The sequence below is a fragment of the Hibiscus syriacus genome, unplaced genomic scaffold (genome assembly GCF_006381635.1).
Source record: "Hibiscus syriacus cultivar Baekdansim isolate YM2019G1 unplaced genomic scaffold, ASM638163v2 tig00111942_pilon, whole genome shotgun sequence".
NCBI classification, from domain to species: Eukaryota; Viridiplantae; Streptophyta; class Magnoliopsida; order Malvales; family Malvaceae; genus Hibiscus; species Hibiscus syriacus.
Genome location: NW_024063218.1, coordinates 434,298 through 446,700, shown reverse-complemented (window position 1 = coordinate 446,700; position 12,403 = coordinate 434,298). Strand labels below are relative to the sequence as shown.

General features: G+C 34.6%; 1 protein-coding gene and 1 pseudogene across 1 annotated transcript; both read right to left on the bottom strand.

The window, feature by feature from the left end:
- Positions 1-15: 15 nt before the first annotated feature.
- Positions 16-2,260, bottom strand: LOC120173233 (annotated as a pseudogene).
- A 2,213-nt stretch (positions 2,261-4,473) lies between these two features.
- On the bottom strand, positions 4,474-9,519 carry LOC120173311 (myosin-11-like). The gene is made up of 9 exons (XM_039180513.1): positions 9,152-9,519; positions 8,676-8,876; positions 8,465-8,587; positions 8,288-8,325; positions 8,069-8,177; positions 5,646-7,880; positions 5,265-5,420; positions 4,993-5,063; positions 4,474-4,884 (listed from the first exon to the last, which is right to left on the bottom strand). Exons 1-9 carry the CDS (start codon positions 9,227-9,229, stop codon positions 4,641-4,643), a joined length of 3,255 nt encoding a protein of 1,084 aa, XP_039036444.1. The 5' UTR covers positions 9,230-9,519; the 3' UTR covers positions 4,474-4,640.
- Between the last annotated feature and the right edge of the window lie 2,884 nt (positions 9,520-12,403).

Genomic DNA, 12,403 nt, shown 5'->3' with positions numbered 1-12,403 from the left:
ATACATACAATATTCATTCAAAGTGATGCATCAGTTTTTGAGCTTGTCAAGTCTAGATTCCATGACTTGAGAAATACTTTCCATAAACGTTGTTTCGCTCATGCCCGGGAGTAAGGAACCCCGAGCTTCGCGGACGATCTGCTTGATCATGGATTCCTTGTTCACGGTTTCTCTGCACATGATGCTTCCAATGGTGAAAGGCGTGAGGCCTCGCTCAGCACCTTTATTCAAAAGCATTGTGGATATACGCAACGTGTTGGCACATTCAATAGGACCATCCCATCCATAATATTTCAGAAGTTCGATATCCCCTCCGGCATCTATCGACTTTATGTAGTTAATGGTGTCCACAAAGTACGGCTTCCGTGATTGTGGCCAGTAAATCCATTCGAAGGTGCAATCCTCAAACTCTAAACAAAGCAAAAGGAGATCAGTTCAAACATTCAAGTTATCTATCAGCATGTCTAACAGCATTTGCCATTCTTAAATTCTCGGGCAGACAATAGCAGTGATCGATAGGAATAAGCACGATCCGACAGTCTTCTCCTTTTCGAAACAAGATATTCCCAGCATGCCGATCAGCATTAGCCATTCTTATGTCAAACACCTTAACATTCTCAGGTGCAGATTCAAATCCATCAGGATGGCTAAATCCTTTGTGCAAGCACTGAACCATACAGGTAGGGGGCACACCGGCAAACCCCATCAGTTCATCGCCCGATGAAGATCGAGGTCCCATCTTATGATGATCCGATATATAAGCAGCCACTTCTTGAACTGCTCCTTCTCCTACCCTTATACCCCTTTTCAGCCCTTCGCCATTCATAGATGGAGGTAGCCCCCGCGGATTGTTCAATGCCATTGGCTCCTCGTCTATCGGCTTAAAAATCGAAACACAGTCGAGCCTCGATTTATCTTGCATGAAGTCCCTCCCGTCCCTTCCGATGACCTAATCGGCTGGTTCCCTGCCTCCAATCCACCGAATGTCGAATGGATCATATCCCCTCATAAAAGAAGGCAATTTCACCCTGGGATTAACAAAAACAGGTTCCAACAAAAAGTCTCCAACAATTGGCTCGTTTTTCACAATCTGATGCTCATCGATTGATTTTCTTCTCCCTCTACACTACTACTACTCTCATCTAACTCGCTCTCGGCAACAACCGAAAGTTCCAAATCTTTCTCAACGTGCTTAGCATGAACTTTGGCTGATTTCTGAACCACCAAATGAATCATAACATCGTTGTATTTACATAGATCATCAATTAGTCTTTGATCGTCGATTTTTTCCCCATTAAAGAATATCTCTTGTTCATCGACAGCCACAAGGACCTTTCCTTTTCTAGCTATCCTTCGTTCCAAATACCCAATATTTCTATTCCTATTAACACGCAATTCGAGTTCTTTCCCGCAACTTGTCCGCACAGTTACGAGTAAGAGATCGGAAAGCTTTAAAACTAAATGCAACACATTCCCTCCTTTTATCCCGTAATCCTTGAGAAGCGAGTCATTGCGAGTTAACTCTCTGCCTCCGCAAACAGCTTCTGGTTCTTCACCGCAACCCTTCGCTTGTCTGGATCTAAGCTTGACGGAGGCTATGGACTCCGACTCCAAAACCCGCATCGGCATCACCGAACCGGAAACGGAGAGGTAAAAGAAGATCAACTCACCCGCTTGGTTATCGCAATAACCGAGGGAGTGAACCGGGTCTGGACGAACCGGACTCCAGGCAACGCTGACGACTGATATTGTTCGCAAAATGTTCTCTCTTCACGTTTCGTGAGGAATTGAAGAATCGAAAAGACCCAAACAAAAACAAGCAACCCCTGAAATGGGCGTCAGGGAGATCGGACCATAGCTGTAATAATTTACTTACGTGAAGGTGAAAAACGGGTACAAATCTCAGGACGAGGGATAGATTCTTTAACAAAAGGGAAAAAAATCGAAATCAAATGTTAAAAAGAGGGAGCTTTTTAAATTTTAAAAAAAGCCGTGGCTTTGGCGATCCAAACTACTCCACCGAATTTGGCGGTTCTTTCCGTTTCTGTTGTGATCTGCACGATCTTTTGGCCAAAATAAGATCGTCGACGATGAAGGGAGAGGGAAGGGGGGGACGATGATCTAGCCGTTGGCTTTATATAAAAGCTTTAACCAAGGAATCTTTTTTAAATGAAATTAGGAGCTCCACGTCGTTAGTACGGTCATTTGGGTAAGTTCAATGGTGGAGTAGAGGGGATGGACCATTTTACTGAAATACCATTGTGAATTTGCGTAATGTATTTGAAAGTTAAAGTAAATCTTACCAATAGGCTTTTGTCTTAGGAGATACCAATGTAGTGTTAAAATAAGGGTAAACTATACCATTGATCACTTATTTATTTAGCTCTTTTAATTTTATAATCGATCTTTTAATTTTATCAATCAGACCACTTAATTATTTAATTATTATCAATCAAGTCACTTACCCTTAATTTTTAACTGAAGTGCTTACATAATTTAATTTGATCTTAATTTAATTTAATTCAATAAATTTAATCATCTAATTAAATTATGACACATGTCACTATTTTATTAAAGGGTTTTTATAATTTAAATTTATTTAATAATTTTTAGTCCAACTAGATGGTGACGTGTCAACTATTTGAGCTGAATATAGTCAACAACAATGATTTGATGTGGTTTCTTTATTTTGATTTTTCTAGTTATTTTTATTGATCTATTCTAATTTTAAAGTATTGTACTATTTTTATAATAACAATTATTCATAATAAAAGAATAAATCACAATTTTTTTATAGAAATAACTAATTTTATTCGAAATAGAAAATATCTCAAATTACAATAAAGATTTATAATCACAATCGTAAATTAAACACATAATTAAAAAAAATTATATAATCATTGAAACAAAACTAGCAACTTAAGATTATATAAGGACCAAACAAGGAAAGATTAAAAATCTAACCAAGAAACCCTAACAAAGATAGATACAAATAGATCTGATTGCATCGACAAACGAACAACAAAAGGAGATCAAACTATTGAAATATCATCGACAAACCATAAATCAAACTCGAGCAACATGAAAATCTATCCACGAACGCAAATTGCGTATCCAATCCAATATGAGGGTCTAAAGCAGGGGAGATCAACAAGATATCATCAATCTTGATCAGTCATGACGATGTCAAATCAACCCTTAGAAAAGATAAATAAAAACGACTAAACAATTGAAAAATATGCTAAAAGACAGAAAAAACGTACATATTATACATGCAAACTTTTTGAAAATAAAAAAATAAAAGAAACTAGAGATATGATATAATAAAAGAAAAGGACAATAAATAATACCGACGATCGACAATTAATATTAAAATTAGTATCATCGTCGATCAACAAAGATAAAAAAAAAGAGATGAGCAACACACTAACGAGAAAAATATATATTTTTTCAAGAAGAGAACAAATAAAAAAGTTACAAATATTAAATCTATTTGTGTGAAATTGGATATGAATAAATCACAATTACAATTGAATTGTAATAAAATTAATTTGTCAACATATTATCATTTTATTATATTTCATATTTATTTAATAAAACTAGCAACTATTAATTAAAAATGCAGAAAGTTGATATATTGTAAATATGAGTGTAAAATTTCCATGATCTTTATTGATTTTTTATAGGAAGATAATTTTCCATTTTATTCCTTAGTTGAAAATTGAAATGAGCTAGTATGTCATTAATTAAAGAGGGCATCTTTGTACTAACAACCAGTTGATCTAGTAGGATGAGACTAGATTTCTTAAGTAAGATTACGGGTTCAAATACTGGCGATTACGAATAAAGCAAACTGGGTTGGGAGGGTCGCCCTTGCATCTGCAGTATCTGATCTGGATTAGTCGGTCAATAGATCAGATACCGGTTATTAAATCAAAGAAAAAAAAGAGGGCATCTTTATACACGGAGAAATTATATTTTAAGGTAACCATAGAGATTCTAACTCATACAAAATGAAATAATATAGACATCATTTGTCACTCGAATTAATGAATTTCATTCCGAAGCTTTCTTTTTAATCAGAATTATATTTTCTTAGAACAAAATTTCTCGAAACTAAAATTATACTACAAAAGAAGGAAAAATTGTCCTAAATTAAACAATTTTGTTTCAAATTTAAAATTATCAAATAAAAAAGTGGGTTGATATTATTATTATAGTTCATAATCTTAGTATTATTCAGGATGTAAGATTACTAATTCAAGATAATTGTAGAAATCCAAAAATCTTGACTACCCTTGTAATGTAAGATTACTTGAATGTATCACCCCAAAAGAGTAAAAGAAGAGCTAATCAGAAAATGAAATAATTATATTTATGGAGATGTTTATGAAAGTTTTCAAATGAAATTATGAGAATAAGAATCAAACATGAAAGGGGAAAAATGGAGAAATAAAATTACCTATGTATGGCATGGAAACTACTAGGTGTGGTCAATGCGTATTTGATTTTTGTACAACTTAATTTATTTTCACTATAAGAAAAGGAACCGTCTCACCAGCAATTTCCGTGTGGGTAAAATCCTGCTGCTACTTCAACTATACATTGCAGTACCTTGTAGGCGAAGAAATCGATTACTTTTAGCTCTTCTTGGCATTCTTGATTTTACGCACCGTCATCACAAGTCGTTGTCGTTCACCTTCAACCTCTGCGAATTTCAGGCTCATCTCGGAATATCGCTCTTGCATATCCCTCAACTCGCTTTCCATGGATTTGTTTCTTTCCTTCAATGCTGCTAGTTCCTCCATCAATTCATCCTGGCTACTGTCTCGATCCACAATGCAGGCTTTTTGCTCTTTCACAGGCAAACTGTCATCGTCGTTTCTGAAGATAAGAAATCAATGAAAGCAGGTGTCACGTACTCAACCTTTTATTTTGTTCCTGAAAGTAAAAACCGACACAGAAGTTTAGTTCTTTGTCTTCAAATCTTACCTTTCCTTTATGTTGCCATCTGATACAACGCCACCATTTGATACAATTGCTTCCTTAGTATCTTTAACTACCTGTATTTTTACCATTTCGAAACAAAATATTAGTCGAAACAAGCAATACACTTCAGAATATTGTCATAATGAACAAACGCTAGGGTCCAAGAATGTCATCGTCAAGTTAATGTTATGGCGAGAACATAAGTTCAGTAATGACACTTCCAAAATGTTTACTTATTTCCTTTTTCTTCTCAATCATGGTACAATGTTTCTGACCTTCTGAAGTTCGCACTCGTAGAAGCTGGCACTGTGCTTGTTGAGTTCTTCTACTCGGCTTTCTAAGTCTTCAATTTTCTTCTGAAGATCCTTTTCCTTTTCCAGGAAAAAGATTGTGGACGTTTCTAAAGCAGTTTCCTTTAACTTTATTTGTCCCTGCCATGAAAAAAAGTACTCATTATGAATATTACAGTTCCTTAACTGCACAACATTGAGGAAGAAACAAACTATAAGGGAAAAGTTGATTTCAGTAAGGGAAAGAGGAATATTATGATAAACATTGTGGCTTAATCATGAATCCCCAAAACGATGTTAAACCATTTGCAGCAAAGTTCCAAACTGGAAGTTAATTTTATACAGAACTTGGATGAATAAATTTACCTCAAGCAACTTTATTTTCTCCCTCAGGTTTGCAACCTCTTTAGAACTGCCAGGACCCATGGGAGATCTATTGTTTCTTAATGGTGTTCTTGTTCCATGAGAAACCGCTGCTCTTCCATTGCTCTCTTTCAGCTTCTTTTCCATGCCAGTAAATGCATTTTCCTTCTTAAGGTCACCCTTTAGTTGAGCTACGTGGTTTTTGAGTTTTTCTTTCTCTGCTTCATCTCCTGACAGAGAATGTTTCAATTTATTGCACTGAGTTTTGAGGATATTCAGCTCTGATTGTAGAGATTCAACTTCTGCTTCTTTCTCATCCTTCAGGTTCTTCATGCTTTGCAATTCTTCCAGTGATTTAGCAGCTTCTTTATTCATCAAAGCAACTGCGCTCACCAGTTCATTTCTTTCTAGAAATCCTCTTTGCATCTGGACTTCAGTTTCTTTAGCTAATGCTTTTGTGTGTTCCAACTCAAGTCTCAAGTTTTCAGCTTGTTCAAGGAGGCAATTCTTTTCTATTGTCAGCTTTTCAATCTCAGCTTTTAGGTTGCAGATCTCCTCGGTAAAATCCGCACTAGCTTCTTCCGCGTGCTTCTTTTGTTGTTCAAGCTTATAAGACTTATCATCAATTTCCTCCAACAACTGTTCTATTTGATTTGATTTTAGACTGACTTGACTGGAAAGGTTAGAGAGTTTTGCCTCATAATCCTCCCTAAATGATTGGAACTCTTCTTTAGCTTTTTCGAGCTGTTCTTCCAGCTGAATTTTTTGTGAGCGTAGTTCACTAGATTCAGTCAGAGCCTTTGTAACCACCTTCTCATTTGCATCAAATGTAGAAGCCATCTGGATGGAGAGTCTTTTAAATTCCTCCTGCAGCCTTTCAGCTGTATTTACATTCTTCCATCTTGTCATTCGCAGGGCTTCCTCAGCTTGGATAGCTCTTCGCTCCTGCTCAACTTTGGCTTGTGTGATAGATTCTAGATCCGTTTCAAATCTCTGTGTCTGTTTCTCTAACTCTTCCTCCAAGCTTTTGATGTGGGTTTCTAGTTCATTTATAGTGGCTAAAGAATCGGAGAATTCTTCTGACTGCTTATTGAGTTCACTTTCCAAGAATTCAATTTGGGTCTCAAGTTCATTTATATTAGCAAAAGATGACGAGCACTCATACTGCAACTTCAGTTGTTCTTGCAGCTGGCTTTGCTCTAATTTGTATGAGATGTCGTGATTTTCCTGCTTCAGTATCTCATAGTCAAGTGCTAGTTGCTCCATTTGTGCCTCACGCTCGTCTTTATCCCTCTTGTAGATCTCTATCTCACTGCAGAGGTCAACGATCTTTTGTTCCAGGAGAGAGGTTTCCTTGGGGCCTTTGTGTTCTTTAACAAGCTGTTCCAATACCCTCTGCTCTTCATCCTCATCCGAGTCGTTTCTTGAGTCGACTGCTCCCACTTCCTCCGCATTTCCATGGGATCCAGAATTGTTGGAAGGATTGGGAATTTCCACATTCTTCGACTCCAAAATCTCCTCTAGTTCTTGCACGGCAAGTATTAAATCAGCATTTGATTCCTGTGTCTTCTGCAGTTGTAACCGAAGATTGGAGTTCATCTCTTTCTCATAATTCAGCTCTTGTCTCATTTCTTCAACAAGAATCCAGGGGTCTCCACTCTCAAACTGGATCCTGTTTTTTACTTTCGCTTCATCCATTCGCTTCTGAAAAGACTCGGGTTTCTCACACTCTAATTTGAGAGCATCTCTCTCTTCTTTCAGAGTAACAACTTCCCGTGAGAGATCTTGCCCCCTTTTGCACTCCTTCACAATTTGCTTTCTGAGAGTCTGCAATTCCATATCTGACACATCAACTTGTCTGGACAAAGCAATGACCTCATTCTTGAGCTTATCGATCTCATTATCCGAACCAAGTTGGGAGTTTTCTCTTGGAAAGGTATCCTGAGAACTATTAGAGTCATCAGTACTCATTCCCTGATCCAAACCTGCCGACCACTCCTCGTAGATTGTTGTCGAGGCAACCGGTATCGGTTTAGGAGTAGCTGAGGTGTTATTCATTGATGACAGATAAGTAGGAGGGTCCTGATCGATGCTGCCATTCCTCATTCCATTTCTAAGTTCCCTTGGAGTATCAAGTGAGCTACAATCAGAACTTGAACTTGTAATATCAGATCCATTTGATTCTCTATGGTTCTCATGCAATTCAGCATTGTGGGGGTTTTTGCTGAAAGGCGCATCCTATCAGACAGATAATGATCAAATTAATAAGTAAAACGTGCAAATCCATTCTCAATCACCATCTATATTAAGCACGTATTAAGAGACAAAAAAGACTAGAGAAGAAGGAAATGGCCCGAGTGACAACAGCAACAAGAAAACCCAAAATGAACACATTCACTAAATGAGATAGGGCATAGGAACCTTACTTCAACAGTATCGTTCTTAATGCTTTCATCTGAATCACCATTGCTCAAGTGGGCCTTCAAGCTTCGATCTTGTGATTTAACACTTGCATCTTCAATTTCTTCCACCTCTCTGAAAAAAACCATCAACACAAACTCAAACTCTCAAACAAAGGCACCACTCCAATATTCCAGAAACGAACTCAAATCGCAATAAGGATTCAACAAAAAAGTGACAATTACCTTCGATCGCCATTTTCCTGCAGCCTGTGTATTGAAACCTGTTCAAAACCAACAGCTTGAATTCAAAATCAACATATTTATGAGGAAAGATTTAAAGAAAAAGGCTACCAGAGGAAGCAATACGTGACACATATAACTATGAGAGAGAAACAGAGAGAGTGATGAGAGTACACTAACATTCAAAACTGCTTTTGAATTCGAATTCTTTAATGGAAGAGAAACTTTAGAAGTTTTAATTGCCTCAGCATAAGCAGAAAAATCAATTGAAGCCTCCCCAACCAAATTTCCTTTTCCCGACGCCTACGACGATCATATAAAATATTACTCGTATCACAATTAAAGAAAACAAAAATACATCAAAAGCACAATTTCATCAAAAGAATCTTACAGATGAAACAATAAAATGATAGATTTTTTCGTTGATTTTCCCAGTTTTTGGCTCTCGAACAAATTTAACGGACTCGTAAACTGGTTTTTCCCATCGACAATTATCGTCCAGAACCGTCGCCTTCTCTAATTTTGTAGTCGATTTTCCCCCATCGCCAGGAACCACGGATATCATCAATGTTTGCACATCTAACTGCGCCACCTAAATTATACAGAAATTAATTAATATTTCAATATTGCTCAAATTTATGCAATCGCGTTACAAAACAAATTAATTATTAACCATTAAAAAACTCTCAAAAGATCAACATCTTTAACCAAGCAAACTAGCTCAGCTTCGGAAACAGTCCAATCAGACTCTGTTCGCTGTTTGAACTACATATGCTGAGAAATGGAGCTAACAAATAAAGATAACTAAATGAAAATTCCAAAAAATATTCAACTAGTGGATTTTTTTTAATGAAAGAATGAGAGTACTTGAGTTGCATGGAACTGCAACTTGAAGACGGTCTTTATCTTGTTTTTGTCGCTCCTCCATCTCGCCGACTTAAACATCTCTTCCGGAAAAATCTCAGATCACAATCTTACCGGAGCTCCAGCATAATTTGCCGGAAACATGCCATATGTTCGACCCCTCTATCAAATGCTCAAAAATAATCAAAATGTGGTCAGACGAACAGGAAAACAAAGCCTATTGTACCGGTCTACACGCTGAGCTCAGCTAACAGAAACGAGCTGGTAATGGCAAGATGAGTCCGATACCGAGTCCAAAACTCAGGAACAAGGAAGCATTGAAAGAGAGAAGATCTAAAGTAGAAGAGCTCTTTCATTTCTTTTTTCTCTCTCTTTTCACTTTCTATTTCTAAGTTCTAACAGTGTTTGGTGTAAAGAGATTGCACATTTAATTAAAGAAAATTGAATAATTAATAAATAATTCAAAAATACTTTAAGTAAAAATAATTACCTAAATTATATATTTTTTGCTTTAGGTATTTAAATTATTTTTTTGATCAAATTATGTACTTAATGTTAAGAGTATGATATAATAGTCTTAGGTGTTAAGTTGTAATATTTAAATATTTTAAATATTTAAATTATTATATTTAAATATTTTTAGTTCTAATATATTTTCAGTTAAAAAATTATTTTGCGACCAATAAAATGTTGACACCTTATATAAAATTATGTATTTGTTTTGACTAAAAAATATTTTAGGGACTTCAAGTGAAAAAAGGTATAGTTTAAAGACTTATTTGAATAAAAAATAATTGAAATACTTAAAATATTTACATATAATAGTTTAAGTAACTGATTTAACCAAAAAATAATTTAGGTACCTAAAGAAATAAATGGCGTAGTTTAAATATTTTTTTTAAGTTTAAGCCTTGAAAAACATAGCTAGCAAATTTAGTAATTGCTTATTAAACTATTCATATATTCCAAATTTATCATTTTCTGTTAAAAAAGTAATGGTCATATGAGCTAGACGTTAACATATTAAATATGATATGATAATCTTTTGAGATTCTAAGATTACATTTTATCATATCACTGTCAATAAGTTAACGTCAAACTCAGACTACAGTCAATTTTTTGACGAAAAAGGAGAAGTTTAAAGCATATGAATAGTTGGGTGACCATTTTATAACTTTTAATAATCGAGAGACTTATAAAAGTAATACCCTATAGTTGAAGGACTATTTTGTAACTTTTAAAAATAAGAGGACTCAACAAAGTATCATCCTATAATCGGGAGACCATTAGTGTACTTTGCCCTAATTTTAAAAAGGAAAAACTTTAAAATACAAATTAAACATAAATGATGAAGTAGAAGGTAAAGTAGGAGAATATTAAATTGAATAATTAATTCATTCAATTGTATGAAAAGAACAAAAAAATATTAATTGATTCTCAGGTGATTCGTAGGCAATAAAGTTGGAATACGGTTAAATTGCAAATAAATACGGTAACTGATCGATGAATCGAAACTAAATGGTGGAAATCCAAAAGGCTACGAGATTATTTTGTTGGCTAATTTAGTGAAATATTATAAAAAATCAAAATCAAAATTGTTTTTTAAATTATTTAAGGATTTAAAATAATCATACAGTGATAATAAAAGTCATCCTTAATTTTAGTAAGATTGCCTTAAAATATATTTAAAAAAAGCTTGAAAAGTCCAAGAATTTGAGAAGAAATAGAGAGGGAGTAAATTGAACGAAAAAAATTAAATAAAGACTAAACTAGATAAATGTTACCCTTTTTTGGTATGGTCCATGAATTTCCCTCTTTTGTCTTTAAGCTACAAAAGTAGTTATAGAAACAATTAATTTTAGGTATTACATTTTCATCAAAGTTTGTTGGCATTTATCATTATTGTAAATATTACCCCTTAATATTTGGTGCAGCCATAAAGTTTTGGGTCCGGGGGTATGGTAGGCAATTTGGAAAATATGAAAGGTATATTAGTAATTTTGAGTATAAGCGACTACAAATATTTAAACGGTTATTATCGAATGATCAAGCTCTTTAGAACAGATACTATCACTTGTAATTACCGACATCTAAACTAATAAAAAAAAGTTGCAAAGTCTTCAACGTTAGTTTTCCAAAGGGTGTATTGGTAACCTCTGATTACAACTTTGTTACTTGCTAGTAGTTGTTAGTAGTCGTTTGCTGCCGAGTGCCGACGCACAGCTCGGAAGGCCAAATCCAAAGATAAAGGATGGATAAATTACACTAATACGACTTAATTTTAGACATAATATCAATTTTATCATTGAATTTTGAATTGATCTGATTGTAACATCAAACTTTAATTTAGGCTTCATATATATAAGTGAAAAAATATTTAGTCTCATTATCATCATCAAGTTATGGTTTTCACCCTTTATATGTCGTTAGAAACTGTCATTATCGTACGTCTTTTGCGACCACCTAAACACCGATGAACTTGTCTCATTGTTTTGTATCGCTTTTGATTTTTCCAGAATTTCTTTAAACTCATGAAATTAGCACACCAAAATTTATCGTTTTAGGTTTCGAATTGAAGGGATTTGTTCAAAAATTCAAATGGTGAGAAGCATTCTTCAAGAAGACATGTAACATATCTCAAAAATAGCGTCATCATATTGTTTTTGGATGGAATCGAAGTATTAGAACTTCAAATTTTAAATATATTTGTGTAGTTTTGAGCGAGTTTCATAAAAAACCGATCAAAGAAGAAGAAAGATGTGTAAGATATAATGTTTTTGTATTAATCTTTTCGTGAATGATGATTGGTGATGAACATAACAACAATAAAAATTAATAATTGTTTGTATAAATTGAAATGAGACGCAAATTAAAGTTCAATGCTTAAAAATAAAGTATTTTAAAGTTTAATGATAAATTGATAAATATTAGAATGTTAATAGAATTAGTTAATATTTGTTATTTTGTTATTAGGTAGTTACACTTTGGTTAGCTTGTTACCAAGGCTTAATGGGCTATATAAACCTCCTATTGTAATGGCTAAAGCAAGATATTTGTAATTCATTTTCTACGGTTGATAAAAAACCTAATATCTTCCATTTACTTGTTATCACGTTTGTCTTTCATTTCTCTATTAAGTATTGCCGTTTAGCAATGTCCGACCATTGTGTCGGAGTCTCAAGATTTCATCATGGGTCATTCATTAAAAGATCCTGACATCGTTTTCTCTTTCGTTGCGCCGACAATTGAGTGCCT